Source organism: Periplaneta americana, chromosome 2, assembly GCF_040183065.1.
Source record: "Periplaneta americana isolate PAMFEO1 chromosome 2, P.americana_PAMFEO1_priV1, whole genome shotgun sequence".
Lineage (NCBI taxonomy): Eukaryota > Metazoa > Arthropoda > Insecta > Blattodea > Blattidae > Periplaneta > Periplaneta americana.
Genome location: NC_091118.1, coordinates 186,068,840 through 186,088,837, shown reverse-complemented (window position 1 = coordinate 186,088,837; position 19,998 = coordinate 186,068,840). Strand labels below are relative to the sequence as shown.

At 34.8% G+C, this 19,998-nt stretch overlaps 1 protein-coding gene across 2 annotated transcripts; it reads left to right on the top strand.

The window, feature by feature from the left end:
- The first annotated feature begins 49 nt into the window (after positions 1–49).
- Positions 50–18,713, top strand: LOC138694921 (leucine zipper transcription factor-like protein 1). Of its 2 annotated transcripts, XM_069819111.1 has the most exons (7): positions 50–222; positions 317–441; positions 4,611–4,805; positions 7,054–7,258; positions 7,717–7,836; positions 13,848–13,994; positions 16,939–18,713. In XM_069819111.1, the coding sequence occupies exons 1-7, from the start codon at positions 220–222 to the stop codon at positions 17,071–17,073; spliced, it is 930 nt and encodes a 309-aa protein (XP_069675212.1). In that variant the 5' UTR covers positions 50–219; the 3' UTR covers positions 17,074–18,713. The 2 variants fall into 2 exon arrangements, with proteins under 2 accessions (XP_069675212.1, XP_069675213.1); XM_069819112.1 differs by lacking the exons at positions 13,848–13,994; positions 16,939–18,713 and adding an exon at positions 8,785–9,460.
- The last annotated feature ends 1,285 nt before the right edge of the window (positions 18,714–19,998 follow it).

The following is a 19,998-nucleotide window of genomic DNA, read 5'->3' as shown; positions in this document are numbered from 1 at the left end:
CCTCCTTGTAAAAACCATTAGAAGTATAAAAATCTGACGAACAGAAAACGAATGGTAGGCGGGGTTTAGCGATGTTTTGTGAGTTTGGTTGCTATCGGCCGCTCAAACAAACAGAAGATACACTGGAACAGCCTGAGCAAACACTGGGGTCTCCAATAGATTGCGAAGGAAGTGTGGGAAGTTGAAAATTGATTTTTATGGTGTTTTTATGCAGTAGCAATGGTAATTAATAATATGTATTTGAAATCAAATTAACTTATTCATGTTTGTAGTAAACATTGATTCAAAATTGTTTTTTTTTTCATGTTTGTTTCAGACTGAGTTGGGGCTAAATGAACACCATCAAATGATTGTTATGAATTACATGAAGTTTGCAAGATATCAGCGTACACAGAATTTAAAAGCAATTGAATACGCGTTTAAAGATGTTTTAGATTCCAGGTATTATTTACATATTTAATGGTGGGGTAGATTAAATTTAAAGACCTTGCGCTGTCTTATTGGTAAACGCAGTATTGTTTGTGGGGTGACCCAGGTGGAGGAACAGCTGCATAATGTCATACTATAACTTAATTGCAGTTAATATAATGTTTCAATGAAAGTATGTTAACGTCTAAAACAAAATTTTCGTTTGAACTGTAGTCTACCTTTTCGCTTGTGTTCAAATAATAGGAAAATATTAGTGAGGAGCTTTATGAAGGGTGATTCAAAACGTTTTTATGAAAAGCTAGGTGGTGAACAGAAAATACAAATACTATAACTTTTTTTTTTAAACTACGGCATCGTTTCAGAGATACAATATATTGTAGTGCCATTTTGGCACTGTAATTTTCCAGAAAGCTACACTGAGGAAGGTACAATTTTCTTTTGTTTTACTGGCTTCTGTGAGATGTAGGGTGAACTCACCAGTAGTTGACCACATGGGAATGTTTTTATTTAAAAAGCATTCTGGCAACATTGCAAAATATTAGCATCTCTTTATTTTATTTGACAGTAGTGTAACAGGAAATTATGCTATTACAGAAAGCAGTGTTTGCAATGTGACTTCAGTTGGTGCTTGATATTAGCCAAGTGTTGTAGCAAGTGTACAGAAATCTGAATACATCTCTGAAACATGATTATATTATATTGAATGAATGTATATTTTGCTTTCTACATAAGCTTTAGGAACTATGTAAGTACGCATTTTCAATTTTTAAAGTTCCTACGAATAATTAGGCTAATAGAGATGATGATTTACTAATTTTTTATTTTTATCAAGCACCGTTAGTGTGACCAGACCGGTGAGCTATTGGACCAGTTTAAAATAAAGTAATATTCAGTAGTTGTGCATCACTTGCAAATGTGCTCCTGATTTTTTGTGTAAATTATGTAGATGTTTTAAATGTTTGCAACTATTTCTTGTGATTAGGTCAAAAAATGGAAAAAAAAAAGTTCTTCAAATACCGGTATACAAAACAATCTTTAAATAATGCATTAAGGATGCTCAAATGATTCTGTTCCAATTCCGCATACTGCAATAAAATATGGAATACTACATTTCATCCACTTTGACTAATAAGCTGAAGGATAGAGTGGCTCCTAATTGATGGTCACCATAGTTGCCAAATTGTGTGTAGAAAATAAAATTCTTCTGTTTGCTTGCTTCCAAATGCTACACACATATTACAACCTGTTGATGTTACTCTATTTCGGTCCTTGAAAGCTGGTTGGAAAAATGTAGTTGAGGATTTGTCATATGAGAATAAGGGATGTGGGTAAATTTAAAGATACGATGGAAAGGTAAGATGTCATTGATGACGTCAGAAGGTAGTTATAATAGTTATATACAGCCATGTTTTTTTTTTTAATTCACGATGTGGTTATATAGTATAGAGTTAATGCGATTAAATTAAGTGTATATAATGTTTAGTACTCACCATTCTATTTATTCACCATTCACTTCGACTATTCGAGTAGTAAATCTTTTGAACTTAATTTCTGCTTGTTGTATCTTGGGTACACTTTGGTGATGTCTCGTAAGAAACACATACTTGTACAGTAACTATGCTTAAGTTACTTTCACTACTAGTTATTATTAAAGAAATTTCATGAAGGCAACAGTATATAAGAACAATGTTTTGCAAAATTGAAAATTTACTCTCTTCAAACCAAGTATTTTTTGACGATCGTTTGTAAGTTTTAACTTTCAATTGGTTTTTACAATGCACACAATTCTTTGTTTCTTCTGATGGAAGTAAGTTACATTCTCTACAAAACTGAACACTTTTTTCTGCACTTTCTAGTGACGATATAATATGTATCCACGTCAAAGTATGTCGTATATTTTCTCTCATTGCACTATACTACTACCACTGTTTCCATACTTGAAATAATGTCTGGTAATAACAGTATTACATTCTCTACAGAACTGAATACTTTTTTTCACTTTCTAGTGATGATATAATATCTATCCACGTTAAAGTCTGTCGTATATTTTCCTCGTGTTGAACTATTATACTAGCATTGGCTTCCATAGTCGAACTGTCTGCTACTAAGTAGTATACGAATTTATAACCTGTCAACGTATTTAGTACTAAGTATACATTACGCCATCTGTTGTTTTGCTTATAGACAATTATCATAGAAATAGTTGTTACAATTCTACAGATAGATGATTTTGATGGTTGATTTGTAACTTTTATTCTTGGCTTACTGGCTAAGGTGTTGGACAAATAATGAGATGTGAAAGATGTGAAGATTCCTGGACCTAGATTGAATCCCAACGTCGGCAGTGGTGAGTAAGTAAATTGTAAAATTGTAATGTAATGTATGTGATTTATATAAAATTAGAGTGTAATTGTAGATATGTAAAGATAGAGAAGAGGAAGATAGAAGTAAAGGGAAGAAAGTAAGTAAGTAGAGAAGGAAGAGGGAGAGAGGAGATAAGAGAATAATTTTAATTAAGTACTTGTATTTCGGTAGTAGTGACATCATAAATGACATCATACCTTTCCATCGTATCTTTAAAATTACCGCAATGTGCAGTATCAAAAACAAATTTTGGTCAGTCACTGGAGAGAGTGTTTGATGAAAGAGCCACTCCAAAATGATTCAGAGTGATTTTCGTAAATGCAGCATCTTTCCATTTGATACAAATGCAGTAGACTATTCTCGATGCATGAGCCATGAATCTATGTGTTGATTGAAATAGAAGTGTGAGCATAAAATCAACAAAGTTTAATGTGGAATATCAGTTGTATTTGGAATCAGCTATGAAAGCTGGACACGCATAAGAATTTAGAGCTGTTGCACCTAATTAAAAATGAACTGGAGATGAAATAGCATCTGAACTCTTCTACAATTGGTTAAAATATACATACAACCCAATGGCACCAACAACACTGCTGATGATGCCATATTGACTTGTCATAAAAACAACAATGTTGAAGAAGCACAACAAAATGGAGAAGAAATGCACTAGAAAAAATGTTTACCACATGGCATTATGAGTAACAGGTGGCTACAATGTCATTAGGATTTAGATGTTGACAAGAATGAAGAAAGGGAAAGATAATGTAAAGAAAAGACAACAGAAAAGAAACGAAAGTAATCATGGAAGGTCTGATGGCAAAAAGCCTAAAAAAAACGAGAGGCCTTTCAGTCATATAGCTCTGAGTCAGAGCTAGAATTCCAGACTTCATCATCGGACTCTAATGGCTTTGGACATTCCTAAGGAAGATGGCAACAACCAAAGCAGTGGTGATGAGAACCATGTGAAAAACGGATCTTGGGTCATTGTGAAATATACAGTGAGGAAAACTTGTCGTTTACTTTGTGTGAAAAGTGGTAAAGAAAGAGGAAGAAGATTTTGATATTGTATTTGCTCAACAAGTGGCTGGAAATGTGTTCAAGTGGCCGGCACGAGAAGATCCTGATACTATATTTGAGGATACAGTGCAGTGTGTTCTTCCTGAACGCAGAAAAACTATAAGAAGGACACACTTACGGGATTCACATTTTTAGTTTTACAGGTTAGCATTTTGGTTAGAATGTAAGTGCATTTTTATAAAATAGAAAATAAGTGTGTCTTCTGTGTTAAAATAGTCATATCTAATTTGTGTAGTAATCAAGTACATCGTCAGTGGCTTTTAATAAGACTGGCATTCTTTAAGTGACTTTCAAGACTTGTATATCCATTAATTCTATTTGTTTTTTTTTTTTTTTTTTTCCACGAGATGTTTTCCATTCAGATATTCCACAGTGTTTGCATTGTGTAGGGGAAAAAGTTAGTACTCGTTTTATTTTAAAGAATGATGGAGAAAGTGTGTAATAATGAGGAAAATTGGAGTGACCAATGTCAACTCTCTGCTGCAACATTTTCTCCACAAGGAATACAACTTCAACTGGTTAAGACTGAAAGACATGTTTGTGATAAGTGTCCGGTTCGATTAACTGTTTTCCATTTCTGTACTTAATGTTATGTTTATATATCCCAGTGGATTTTTTTATAGGCAAAGATTACTTCCACCACAAACACTACGATCTCTAAGAGATTTTAATCTGGATCTGACTTTTCATTACGGTATTCATTGTTTGTATGAACAGAAGTTTTAAATATACAATTTCAGGCTGCTGGAGGAGACATATACGAGTGATGAAGTACAAGAGCTATTACTTGGACTGTGCAAAGTTGTTCGAGCTGACATTGAAACAGAACTGATCAGTTGCACGCACATGACAATCTTATTGCTTAAACAGTTATTTGAACAAGCAGAAAAGTGGCACCTACGACTACAAGCAGATCTTTCAGAGCTTGAGAATAGGTAATTGTAGAACATTGTATGTTGTATTGAATTATAGGTGACTTGAAATTGAGCTAGTTTATATGCAAATAGTCTGACTAAATAACTTTTTAATATAATTATTTTGAATGTTGGATATTTTTACTTTCTCGCTATATGAAGCAGGCTTAATAGTCCTTGATGTTCTGGCAGTTGTCATTCTGGTCATTTTATTGAAGTTTCACAGGCTCAAACTTGACATAGGGAGCTAGATTTTAAAGGGCAATGAAATCCTTATCATGGCTTCCTCTGGGAGGGAAGTAAAGCTACATTACATCATCAAAGCATTTGAAAGAACCATAACATTTACAAGACAGTATTCATAATTTATGCTGAGTCAAATTTCTGTTTTATGTAAAATTGAATGGAGATTTCAAATATGTAAAATTTAATATAGGATGTCATTTTAAAAAAGTGTTATTTTTTTACCACACTCTGTACATGAATCAATACTTTTGTGAGACCACAGCCATAAGTTTTAGTTAGATACCTCCAACAACTGTAGTTTTTGGTATTTTTTTTCATAAAATGAATATATAAAGAGTTACTAGCAATATTCCATACTTAATTAACACACTGTGTATTTAACGAAGTTTCACTGTTGAAAACAAATTGTCATTACTTCATTAGTCTGTACAGAAATGAAAAATCAGTTTTGCATTGGTACATAAATTCGATGTTATGTGCATCTTAGGAGAAACAGCTGAAATTATATACATTCATCGAAATGAGTACACATTTATATTTATTTAGTGTCTTCATACATAGGGCATCATTATATTCTAAGTTATTCCATCATCACAATCATAAAAAGTCAATTTCATAAAAGTGTTTATAAAATAAATCATGTAAATTTAAACTGATTTACTTAATTTCTTCCAGAAATGTTAATTTCCTCCTTGTACATACATATCTATCAAACCTTTTATGTTGGAAGCAAACTACTGGCATTGCTTCTTTAGTCTACAGAGAAGCAACAAAGTTATTGTTTTCAAATGCTGAAAAGAAAATAAAAACGATTTTGTATTGCATTATAGGCCTATTAATTGTCATTTGCTCTTCTCATTTTTACTTTATATATGTATTTGTGTTTTAAGCAGTGGCGAAGCTAAGGTGTAAATACTGGGTCAGCTTAAAAAATCTGCTTACTTTATTTTTATAGAGCAGATGTTTCTCGACTTTCCTATCACTTTTTTGTGTGTGTGTGTGTGTGTCTCTCTCTCCCTCTCTCTCTCTCCCTTCCTCCCTCTCCCACTCTCCCTCCATCCCCCCTCACATCCACCTCCCCTCCCCCTCCATTCCCTCTCCCCCCCTCTCTTTTTTGTCCCCCCACAAGAAGATGATGACCACTCATTTTCATCCCCAAACAGAATAGAGGTATAACAATATAACGTATTTATCTCAGAGCATCCTGTTAGCCAAGGATATTTCTTATACCATGAAAATTAAAATTTTCTATTTGTCTTCCTCCATCCGCTATTTTAATGTGTAAATATGGTGTCCATCTTCTATCTTTGTAAGCACATTTTGTTTCATACATCGAACTTGAAAATGGTTTCTCTTTTAATTGTACAAATACTGACCTCAATATTCTCTCAGCATGAGCCATTTTATACAAAATTAAATATGTAACACACACACACACATGTATGCACTTTTGATTAAACTAACACTCAGCAATGAAGCACATTCAGAGAACACCAATATAGTGTGATGAATTATAGTGGTGGAGAGGCTAGCTGCTTTTCATACTGAGCTAAATCAATACCTCTTCCCCCTCATTCTTGCGAGTCAAGGTCGTAGCCATCATAGCAGAGACTTCTGCCACAAGCCTCGCACTGAACTCTCCATCTTGGAATGACTGCCAACAGTGAACTTAATATATGGAAGAATCAGAGTGAAACCCAATGTTATGATAATCGTTATTACGAACTTAGAGGCCTGCTGTTACTAGGTATGATGACTAAAATTTTTTGGATGGGCTAAGTCTCAAAAGCCTCTTAAGAGCTTCGCCACTGGTTTTAAGTGTGCATATACATAGGAGATCCAAAAGAATACTAGTGTAGATAATTGATTGAACAAAACTTTATTTAAAATACAGTAGTATGTAGAATGAGAAGGATCCTGTATCGTCCATCTCTACAAGTTAAAATTCTCAATTGTGGAAGTAATATTTCAAGTTCGCTACTTTCTCCTAATCTGATACCAATTATATGTTCTAATTTCACAGGGAACAACTGGAAGTTGTCAAAGCTCTAGAAAATAATGAATTTCTATATGTTAAGCCAGATAAAAATCCACCAACGCCAACAAAAGTGAAACTTGTTCCAATGAATGACACATCTGGATCTGTACGTCTGCTAAATATGGAAATTGACAGGTTGAAGGAAGAAAATGGGAAACTTTCCCATTCTGTCAAAGAATCGGAATCCAAGGTAATGTAACTAATTGTGTTCTGCCTGCAATAGCTGCAGATGTCATTCAAGATTAGAAAATATAAGAACAATGTTCGTTAGAATGTCAAATAGAATATAAATGAACCTAACTTATTCACATGGCATGGTTAAAAATAAATATTATTTTGTACCTATCGGTTTAAGTAGATGAAGTATTATAATAATAAAAAAAAGTGGTGCAAACGAGCGGAGTAGTAAGACACATTCAAATGATTTTCTTTGTGTACAGATTTTAAAAAGGAAAGTTCTTGCTCCCTCTGGCCGCATGACTGCACAGGTTTCTTAGTTAAAGAATTGTCAGTCACCACTGATTGTACTATAATAATAATTACAATGCTGAACAGTAGGACATTAACATATAATTTTCCTCCGAACTTTGTATTAAATCTACTCGTAACAGAGTTAAATTTATTTCTGATGTTATTTTTGTTTTATAGGCTAATGAATATCTACAAGAATTGAACCAGTTGAAGATTGATTTGGGATCAACACAGGATGAAGTGACAGCTTTGAAAGAACTCTCCTTGAATGCTCCTCAGCCATCACAGCTGAATGAGGTATAATTTTCAACCTTGTGTTAATTCTGACTTTAAGTTCACTATTTTTGTAATATAGAGAGTGATAGTAAACTTATTTCCAATAATTCTTACGAATAAGAAATGGAGAAAGTAAATGAAAACCTCTCGGTATGGAGGAAAAATTGATGAATGTTTTGATCTGCTTGATTTAGTTCCTATCTTTCCTTTTGAAATATAGCGTATTTGTGGGGGAGCCACCATGTAATCTTGTCAGTTGTCATGTTTTTTATATCTTTCTGTTCCTCTTCATCAGTGATGTGCCTTTACGTGTGTTTCAGTGTGCAATGTTTAGGCCTTGAGGATTCCAGTCTAGGGCCTGTTTTTCTGTGGCATTTGTTAATGGTGATTTATCTAGTCCAATTTATGCATTTCTTTGTTCGTTTCTCCCTATAAAATACAGATTGATAAAAAATTAATTCATTATTAAAGAAGACATGTATATAAATTACTGGAGTAATATGCATTAGCAGTTGTCTTTCAAGGGAATGATTTCTAATTTATTTTGTGTATGTATGTAGTAGTAGTATTTATTTATTTAACCTGGTAGAGATAAGGCCGTCAGGCCTTCTCTGCCCCTCTACCAGGAGATTCCAACTACAATATCAACAATAAAATTACAATTAGTATTAAATTTACAATTACAATTACAAATAATATTACAATTAGTATTAAATTTACAATTACAATAAAATCAAAGTACGAAAAGATTACCTGAATAATTAAAGCTAGATAATTTATCATAGAGAAACAAAGAATATTTTATATTTACTGAATTACAAATTAAATCTAGAATAACGAAATTGTATAGTGATGAAATTACTGAATATTGAAATATTTTGTCATAGATTAAAGAAACTATTTACAAGTAATCAATTACTGACCAAGTGCCTAGTAAGTTTTCGTTTGAATTCAATTTTATTTCGACAGTCCCTGATGCTAGCAGGTAGCGAATTCCAGAGTCTTGGCAGGGCTATTGTGAAAGAAGATGAGTATGAGGAGGTGCGATGGGATGGTATTGTTAGTATTGTTTCATGACGAGAGCGTGTGTTCAGATTATGGTGGGAAGAAAGGTAAGTGAAGCGAGACGACAGGTACGAAGGAATAGAAGAGTTCAAGATTTCGAAGAGAAAGAGAAGTGAATGTAAATTTCTTTTCTTATCTAGTTTAAGCCAACCTATTGCTTCCAGGGATGGGGTAATATGATCATATTTACGAACATTGCTTACAAAACGTACACACAAATTATGAGCACGTTGAAGTTTCATTTTGTTGTCGCTGGAGAGGTCTGTCAGTAAAATGTCCGCATAGTCGAAATAGGGAAATGCAAGTGTCTGCACAAGGGACTTTTTTAAGCAAGAGGGGAGATGAACATTTATCCTTTTTAGCACATGGATAATAGAATATACTTTTCTGCAGGTTTCTGTGTGTATGTGTGTGTGGTGTGAATATATTTCAACATGCCCCATTACATAGGTTGTAATATTACATGTTTTGATATTTCTAAATAATTACATTTTTAAAATTACGATTTTACGAATTGTGTAATCAATAAATAAGATATACGAGGAGAATAAAATCACAGTTAAATACCATTCCAAATTATGAATCCCTATGTTTTTTTTTTTTTTTTTTTTTTTTTTAAGAATGATAAGCACCTACATATTGGGAATATCGAAAAACATTGTGGCAGGAATCAAAAGAAGGGCTGAACCTGCTGCAGTCATAAAAAGGGAAGAAATTCAGGCCCCTGAAGATCAGGAAATACTAGTGAATTTATCAGAAAGAAAGTCATTATTACGTACTGTCAACAGAAAATGTGCTCGATTTATATTTGCGTGCCATCAACTACAGATTAAAATTGTATAATACCTAAGCGAAGGATGATCAAAGAAGTAGAAAATAATTAATCAATCAATTTTCTTAATGTATCGAGCTGTTTGCTGGCAACATGAAGTCCACTGTAGTCTGTTCACTTCTTGATTTTCATGAGAAATGAGGGATATTTTAATTGGTGTTCAGAAAATAATTAATATGCTATTTAAATTTTTCTTTATTTCCTTCTGAAATTAAATTCCTAGTTAATTTCAATTTTGTAAATAATACATTAATCCTACAATGGAACATAAATATTGTGGACTGAGAAATATGAATTAAAAATACAGGATGATTCACGAGAATTTACCTTCACGGAGCTTATTTCCAAAGACATCCTGAGCAAAAATGTCATATAAACATGTGTCCTAATGTCGATATTTTCAGAATTACACTAATTTGAATTTGTTTGTAAAATACCTTTCTTCTTTAGTTTTAAGGGTAAAAAAATATTACAAATAGAGAATGAACTATTCAGAAGTATCATTTCTTTAATTGGCTAGTGTTCTGAAGCTAAAAATGTGTTGTTAATTGCTTTGTACAGATTGTGTTTTTTTTTTTTTTTTTTCAATTTCTAACTAAAAATACATAGTTCTTATCCACTTATCACAAAAATTGTTACAAATCATACCACTTTAGGAACTTGATTCTTTACAGTTTACTTATGCACCCTAATGTACAGTCTTGAAGAATTTACAAGAGTGGCGTGATTTGTAAGAATTGTTGTGATGAATGTGTAAGAATATGTAATTTTGTAGTTAAAAATCGGAAAAAATATTTTGTGCAAAGCAACTATGGAATTCACAACACATTTTTAGCTTCAGAATACTAGCTAATTAAAGAAATTATATTCCTGAATAGTTCATACTTTGTCTGTAATATTCTTTTATCTTTAAAACTCAAGAATAACAGTATTTTACAAACTTCAAATTAGTGTATCTCTGAAAATGCTGAGATTAGGACAAATGTTTATATGACTTTTTTGCTCAGAATGTCTTCAGTAAATCCTCACGAATCGCCATGTATATAAAATGAACAAAAATGTCTGAGGACATTTCATAATGGTGGACGAAATCATACAGAGGACGATTTTTATACGTTTACATAAATAGGTGGACAAAGTTGTTACGGACATAAAATTACTGTAGACTAAAATCTTAACTGGACTGACATTTATGGTGGATGTAAATATTGTGGACGAAATGTCACTGGACACTCAGTCTGGGAATCATTATTCAATGAGCTTATAACCTTCTAATATTTTAATTTAAAATAACTCTTTTACATATGTGGTCATGCTGCAAATCTGAAGGTCGCTGGTTCGATCCTCAATGGGGTTATGGATTTTTCGAATTGATCTAATTCATTTACAATACGGCCTTGGAATCAACTAAGCCTCTGACAGAAATGAGTACCAAGGAGTTTTCCTTGGACTAAAGGCAACAAGCACTTAGGACTGACATCCCTACTGCTAATAATTCCAATTGTCTACAAGGGTCGGAGACTTAACCTCCTGATACTCCGTGGATCTCCACAGTCTGTAATAAGGGTGTCTCTACTTATTTTACATTATATTGAAAGGAAAATAAATTTCACGTATGTCTAATGAAGTCGTGGGTGATCTGTAGTTTATTTGCCAAATCACATTCAAGGTTTGCAGGATAAACCCAATTGAATGTCTTCAGAAGGGAAATAAAACTGAGTTTCCATGTCGGAGATCTATTGTCCCTGGTGAGAAGGCTGTATGTATTATTACTGCCGAATTGTTGTCTTCCACATCCTTTTTCTGCTTAGTAGGCCAATGTCCCTAATATCTTATTTATTAGTATTTATTTAACCTGGTAGAGATAAGGCCGTCAGGCCTTCTCTGCCCCTCTACCAGGAGATTCCAACTATGAGGGGGATCCAGGAAATAACGACCGTTCACGCATACCTGCCGCGCAACTGACTCCCCTTCCTTGTTTGAAGGTCAACTGGCTTCCTTAACATGTGTTCTCATAATGTTGTGAGTACTGGTTGCAACAAGTCGCCATTGTGCATTTTGTGTTACTTCAAAATGAACGACGTGATTGATAAACCCGCCGACTGTGAGGTGAGGAGTGTGATTCGATTTTTGAATGCCCGACATTTGAAACCTGCAGAAATTTACCGGCAATTGAAAGAAGTGTATGGTGATACTGTAATGAATGAAAGAAATGTGAGAAAATGGTGCGAAATGTTCAACAATGGGCGAACAAATGTCCACGATGAAACTCGACCCGGACGCCCATCACTCATCACAGAAGACCTGAAGACTAAAGTGAAAGACAGAATCTTGCAAGACAGGCGCACATCACTCAACGAATTGCATATTGCCTTTCCTGACATTTCTCGTTCTTTGCTTTGTGAAATTGTGTCGCAACATCTTGGCTACCACAAAATCTGTGCACGATGGGTTCCACGGCAACTGAGTGACCAACACAAAACTCAGAGAATGGCCTCAGCATTGACATTCTTGATGCGATATCACACAGATGGAGACGCCTTTCTTGATCAAATTGTGACTGGTGATGAGACCTGGGTGTCTCACAACACCCCAGAGACCAAGCGCCAATCACGTCAGTGGCATCATCCCTCATCACCCAAGAAACCGAGAAAATTCAAACAGACTCTCTCAACACAAAAAGTCATGGCTACTGTCTTTTGGGATCGCAAAGATGTTCTTTTGCTGGATTTCATGCCAAAAGGCACTACGATCAATGCAAATCGTTATTGTGAAACTTTACGAAAACTACGGCGAGCCATCCAAAACAAGAGGCGAGGAATGCTTTCGAGAGGAGTTGTGCTTCTTCACGACAACGCCCGCCCGTACACTGCTGCTTCAACTCGAGAATTGCTGGATCAATTCGGTTGGGAAATCTTTGATCATCCGCCCTATAGTCCAGACCTTGCTCCTAGCGATTTTCACCTTTTCACAAAGCTGAAAGACTTTCTGGGTGGTACGCATTTTGGAAGTGATGAAGAGTTGAAGACAGTGAACACCTGGCTTAATGAACTGGCGGCAGAGGAGTATAACACGGGAATTCTAAAGCTAGTGAACAGATACGACAAATGTTTAAATGTAGGTGGTGATTATGTAGAGAAGTAAAGGAAGCTTCAGTTATGTAACAGACTTTGTTTTTTCAAATAAATATATATTTTTTTTAATTATTACAACAAAACGGTCGTTATTTCCTGGATCCCCCCTCGTATAATATGAGGAATGTTGTTTGTTGTTTTCTAATGCCAGGCGTTTGACAATAAAGTCATTTGACCTCTTGCACTCCAATATTTTTCAAAGATATTGTCATGGTCAGCCACTGAAGCACAGATTTTGGAGAAAATGGCAAGTTGTAGCCGATTTAAGTGAACACCATATTTTAACGTTTTGGTGGCTACTTCATTCACACACAACCCCCAGAATGTCTGGAGGACCATACCTGCTGTTGGTTGACAGGTCCATTGGACCTAGCTGGGAGATCTTGTTGATCACCAGCTTTCCCTCCTTAAGCCACTGAAGGACGATTTTAGTGCCATAGCAGGTAAGCACTAGGAACAGAAAAGTAGAAAGAGGAGGAAGGAAAGAGAAATGAAACCCTAGGTCTCGAATGCTCTAATGCCATCTGGGTCGAAGAAAGTAAGTCAGAGGACTGGATAGGAAAGGCTAAAGAGGGAATTAGGTATTGAATAGAGGAAAATTATACCAAATTCAGTCATTAACTCATCAAGCTGACCAGTGCTAATTGATGAGTAGCCCCTCCCTTTAGTTCAGCTCGTAAAATTATGCTTACTAACAGCTGCACCACGGGAAGGTAGGGATGGGACATTGGGTATTTGTCCAGGTTGGTTCCTTAAAGCCTTCAATGGGAAGGATTAATGTCTCTCCCCCCTGTATCCGACAGATACCCTTTTGCAGCCATATAATATGAAGAATAAAATTACAATTAGTAACTTGTGACTGACAAAGCAGGAAAGGGGTAGATAATAATATGAGGGTGAGCACAATAAGCCAAAAAGCTGCAGTGCATCTGGGTCTGGACAGCAAAAAGATCCTCGAACTAAAAAAAGGTTTTTGTTCTCTCTACACATTGTTATTACAGATGGAAGATCAGTTGAGTCAAGTTAAAAATCTACTAGCAACAAATCTGGAACAGTCTGTCTCCAATCAGCAACAACTTGAATTGGAACTGTCAGCAACCAGAGAAAAAGTTGCAGAAGTTCAAGCTCAACTATCATTGGCTGAACAGGTAATAATTCTTCCTTATTTTCTAATTTGTGGTGGGATCTTTTTTCGAAAAAAAAAAAATGAGATGAAACATTTATGAAAGTATTTTAACTGAAGAAAGGAATTCTTATGAAGTTATATTTTACAATAGTAAAACAAAGATAAGTTTATTTTTTTTAATCAGTATTCCTGTAATTAGATGTTCAGTTAGAGGTAGCTGTGCTACAATTTAAGTGGAGATATAGAGCTTTGCATTTTTAAAAGAACAGTGATGTATAAAATAAAGCTGTGCTGGTTCTGAAACTAAAGATGATCGACTATTGTCCCGTCGCTTTAATTTCCAGCAGCCAATCATATTGCAGGTCGGCTACATTTAAACGTGTGCGTCTTGTGATTCGCTGTTGAAGACGTCATTCATTTCTTAAGGCTCGATAAATACTTAATATAATCGGCCGCCATTTTGGCTCTTTCGTTAGCATTCAGGAAAGCACACGAAGACGTTATTTGCCACTCAATTGTTTGCTGAATTACAGTGCGTTTGATTTATTATCATAGGAGCTACGACATGATAATGTTTAATGGTGTGGCAAATAGATTCCTCGTATGGTAGCTCGGCAACAAAAGAACAAAAATGGCGAACGATACTACCTACCTAGACTTTATAGAGCCTTCACTTCCTAAGACGTAAGCAAAGAGGAGGAGTCATGCCAGGAATAACAGCTTCGCGACTATATATTTCAACTGAGGCAGCAAAACTGGTATATGTGTGTCTTTATATTGATTGGCCTAAAAGTATATGATGGTGGCCATCTTTATATGTAAATTTATAAAGATTTGAAATCTGGTGAAAAATCAGTTGCATTTCTGAAGACATAAATTAGAGATCATTGGTGTGCTGCGTGTTATTATGGCTTGCAGTTGTAATTCTTCTGAAAAACATGATGATTCTTGTGATTGAAGGCTATGATGCACAATTTGAAGACTACTGCTGCAACGCAATTCAATCTTATCTTTGGGTTGGATTTTTTAATTTTTTAAAAAGTAGATCACAAGGAAAGCTTTTCAGACTATATCTCAATGGAATAAAACTGCATATTCTGAAGACTCAGAAATTATGCAAGCGCACTGATATATATAGAATTTAAATTTAAATGCAAAATTCGTATATCAGGCGTTTGACAATAAAGTCATTTGACCTCTTGCACTCCAATATTTTTCAAAGATATTATCATGGCCAACCACTGAAGCACAGATTTTGAGGTGTTCCGAATCCATTTCTTGGTTTGAGTTGCACAATGGGCAGTTAGGGGATTGATATAGTCCAATTCTATGCAGGTGTTTGGCCAAACAGTCATGGCCTGTTGCCAATCTAAATGCAGCTACAGACTATTTTCGTGGTAAATCGGGAATTAACTGTGGATTATGATGCAGAGAGTTCCATTTTTTCCCTTGGGATTGTGTTGTCAAATTTTGTTTGTTGAAGTCTAAGTATGTAGATTTAATAAATCTTTTCACAGAGTAATACGTAGATTTAGTAACAGGTCTGTAAGTAGCAGTGCTGCCCTTCTTTGCTAAAGCATCCACATTCTCGTTTCCCAGGATTCTACAATGGGATGGTATCCATTGGAATACAATTCTTTTATTGAGTGATATTAATTGAGAGAGCATTTTAGTTATTTCTGCTGTTTGAGATGAAGGTGTGTGTTTAGAGACTATTGATAGAATAGCTGCTTTGGAGTCTGACAATATAAACTGCATTCTTAAATTTATTGATGTGGCATAGAAGATTCCTGAGACATTCACTTATTGCAATGATTTCACCATCAAAACTTGTTGTTCCATATCCAAGAGATCTATAAAGTGAGAAGAGACACACGTAACACCTGCACAGGCACCTTGTTCTCTGGAGATCAAGGATCCGTCGGTGTATAAATGAAGCCAATTTTGTGGAGGGTACCTAATATTAATTGTCTCTAAAGACAATTGTTTCGTTATTTTAGTGTTTACTTCTGATTTCAGTATTTCTTCTGTTAAATTTAGATTATATTCTATATTTAATAGAGTTAAAGGGTTTGGTTTAATTTGTAAGTTTTCTTTTAAATTCGGGATATTGATTTTCTGTTTTAATTCTTCAACAATGAATATGAAACTTTTTTGAGTTTTCAATCTACAGAGAGGACTGTATGAATGCCATTTGTTTCCTGGTAATCTGATAAGTTGATATATATATATATATATATATATATATATATATTAGGTTGATGCATATTTGTGGCGTTTTTGTTTGTCATCACAACACTGTATTGTTAGGAGATATTTGTTATTTGGAGTGTTAACTAAGGTATTTTTAAAACTTAGTTCAAATTAAAACGTGAAAGTAATATATATATATACAAAATATATTTTATTCCTTAGTATTCATGTCTCAACTTCAGTTCATTGATAGTGTTGTATGTAGGATAAATTTTATGAAGTTATATCAGTCTTTTTTTATTATTATTATTATCTATCATTTCAGAGAGTGCATAACAAATTAGGCATAGCTGTTGTCTACCTCTGTAGAATAATGGTTAGCATGTCTCACTGTGAAACGAACGGGCCAAGGTTCAAATCCTGATTGGGACAAGTTACCTGGTTGAGCTTTTTCCGAGTTTTTCCCCACTCAACCTATTAAGAGCAAATGCTGGGTAACTTTCGTCTGTAAACCCTGGACTCATTTCACTGACACTGTCACCTTCATTTCATTCAGACTCTAGATGACCATAGCAGTTGAGAAAGCGTTATAAAATAACCAATAAAAAAATTAGAGCTTTTGGTGAACAGATGCAACTGCATGAACTGAGTTTGGTGTAATTTCTACAAAGATTAGGTATAATACAAGAGAGAGGAATTTTCAGTTGGTATTATCTCACCACTTTTTATAACTATTGATCATCAATGCTTATAAATGCTCAACTTTTTTTCAGGAACTAGAGCGAAAATTCAGTCAGACTGCTGCTTATGCTAACATGAAGAAAATGCTAAGCAAGAAAAATGAACAATTGAAAGAATTGAGGAAAAAGCTGCAACATTATGAACCTGACGATAATGTTGATGGTTGATATTGGCGTGCTGCATTGCACAATCACAGTATTCTCGAAGCGAATTATTGCAACTTTCTAGTCAGGAGCACTGGTCTAATAAATTATATATTTTGTAGAGGAAATTTACAAATCACCATAGTCATTTAATTGGCACCAGAGACGGATTTTCACTTGTGGTTCTCCTAGGCTCATAGTACAGTAGACTGCCTGTTCTTTCCAAGTTTAACTTCTTCTTGAAAGAGTTCAAGATATTGTTAAGTAAGTAAATTACCATAGTCTCTAATACAACTGAAGGGCAATAGAAGATAATGAATTTAGTGACTAGCTGTAATTATGACTTTTAGTTTTCCCTGGTGCAAATTTTGCTTCTTTAAAAGCCATTTGTGAGTAAGAGCCAAATTAGCTGAATTGGTAGAGTAAGTAACTGACTAGTGAACCAAAGTCCGTTTTTTATCAATTAATTAATTAATTTTATTTATTTATTTTTGTTTGTTTATTTTATGTACTTATTTATTATGTATCTATCACCATCACTATCAATCTCATTCGGAATTTACTGTGCTTTATTTGTCTTTTCATATCTCGAAACATGGTGGCTTGTATGTTTCGAATTATTTGGACAATACATTATGCCAACTAGAGCCCAGATTATGCACTATAAAGTAGTATTGCTACTTTGTATATATATAATTACGTCCCCATAAGCATCTAAAATCATTTATTTCTGGCTACTTAGCTGTGGTGTGGGAAGCAATGCAGTGGATTGTCATAGAGTACACATGGAATAAGCTTACTGTTTCATACTAGAAGCGATATCACTGTAGTCGATAAAAAAATTTTGAATTGTTATATCATTACACACATCTTAAGTGTGCAAACAAAGAAAGCATTCTTTTGAATTTTCATATTTTTAAACTTAATATGTGGTTTAATTACTTAAAAAGAATGACGAAAGAGACTATCCAAACACACAGTAGAGAGGACTTCTTCAGAAAGATGAAGAGTTGACGACCTAGAATGAATTAACCAGGCAAATTAAGCTGATTAAAATTTACAGATTGAAAGTGGTGATTCACTTGGCATTTGGCAGCCAGAAAATGGTATACTGTTACGTTATTAATGTGATTGCTTATTGATTGAATGATAGCTTGCTTTATTGATCGTTTAGTAGTACTTTACATAATAATTTGTATATTTTCTTAATTCTGTGATGATTGGTCAGAAAATAGTAAGTCCAAAAATGCCTCTTTTACCTGAAAGCACAGCCCTATATAAAAAAAAACAGTTCTCTTTCATTTGGTATAGCCGTGATATCTCCGTGATATTTTCATTCACCTTTGTATGTAAACTAGAATTGTGATTTGTATAGGAAAAGTGAAAATAAAAATCTTTGGTATCTCAAAACAGTTTTTTTGGAGTTACCATGTTTTGAACAAACACCACAGAATTAAGATGCTAAGAAAATTAGTTCTTTTAACAAAATCACATACAACCACACCTTTACATCCAATAGATTGCACCTCTTACCATTGGTTGCAAAGCACTGTTGTGAAGGCAAAAAACTTGCCTTATACTTAACTGATTCCGTCCTGTAATAAGTGAGTATTATTGTACACTATTTTTAGGAAAAAAATAAAGATATTTATAAAAAAAAAAAAGTAAAAGACTTGTTTTCTTTAAATGTTATTGGTAGATGATATAAAGCCTTTGTGTGATATTAAGGTAATTAGATTTAGTTAATAAGTGGTGGTGGTGTGGTGGCGGCGGCAGCAGCAGTGGTGGTGGTGGTGGTGGTGGTGGTGGTGGTGGTGGTGGTGGTGGTGGTGGTGGTGGCGGCAGCAGCAGCAGAGGTGGTGGCGGCGGCGGTGGTGGTGGTGGCTTCTCTCATTGTAAAAGTTGTTGTTATTTTCTAATGCCAGGCGTTTGACAATAAAGTCATTTGACCTCTTGCACTCCAATATTTTTCAAAGATATTATCATGATCAGCCAATGAAGCACAGATTCAAATGGCAAGTTGTAGCCGATTTAAGCGAACACCATATTTTTTTAACGTTTTGGTGGCTACTTCATTCACACACAACCCCCAGAATGTCTGGAGGACCACACCTGCTGTTGGTCGACGGGTCCATTGGACCTAACTGGGAGATCTTGTTGATCACCAGCTTTCCCTCCTTAAGCCACTGGAGGACGATTTTAGTGCCATAGCAGGTCAGCACTAGGAACAGAAAAGTAGAAAGAGGAGGAAGGAAAGGGAAATGAACCCCTAGGCCTCGAATGCTCTAATGCCGTCGGGATCGAAGAAAGTAAGACTTCAGTCAGAGGACTGGATAGGAAAAGGTAAAGAGGGAATTACGTATTGAATAGAGAAAAATTATACCAAATTCAGTCATTAACTCATCAAACTGACCAGTGCTAATGGATGAGTAGCCCCTCCCTTTAGTTCAGCTCGTAAAATTATGCTTACTAACAGCTGCACCACGGGAAGGTAAGGATGGGACATTGGGTATTTGTCCAGGTTGGTTCCTTAAAGCCTTCAATGGGAAGGATTAATGGCTCTCCCCCCTGTATCCGACAGATACCCTTTTGCAGCCTCATTGTAAAAGTACCATATATTTTAATAAATTATCAGCAGCTACTGAGCCAACTGTTCGCAGTTTTTCAATACTGCATACAGCTTTAAAGTAGTGATGTGCGAACAGGATTCTCAGGGTTGCAAGCAGTGTGATCACACAAATTTTCCATAAATAGTTTATAATAATAGATTTAATAAACACATTGTGTATATTGAGTATTGTAAGTATATTGTACACAGCTCTTTGTCACTCATATTTAGCGTAATACGACAGTGGCAATGTTCTTAGTGAGCACTCAAAGACATGATACAGCAGGCAATGCAGTCCACAGATTACACACACAATCACTGGTCACCTGGTGAAAACCTTT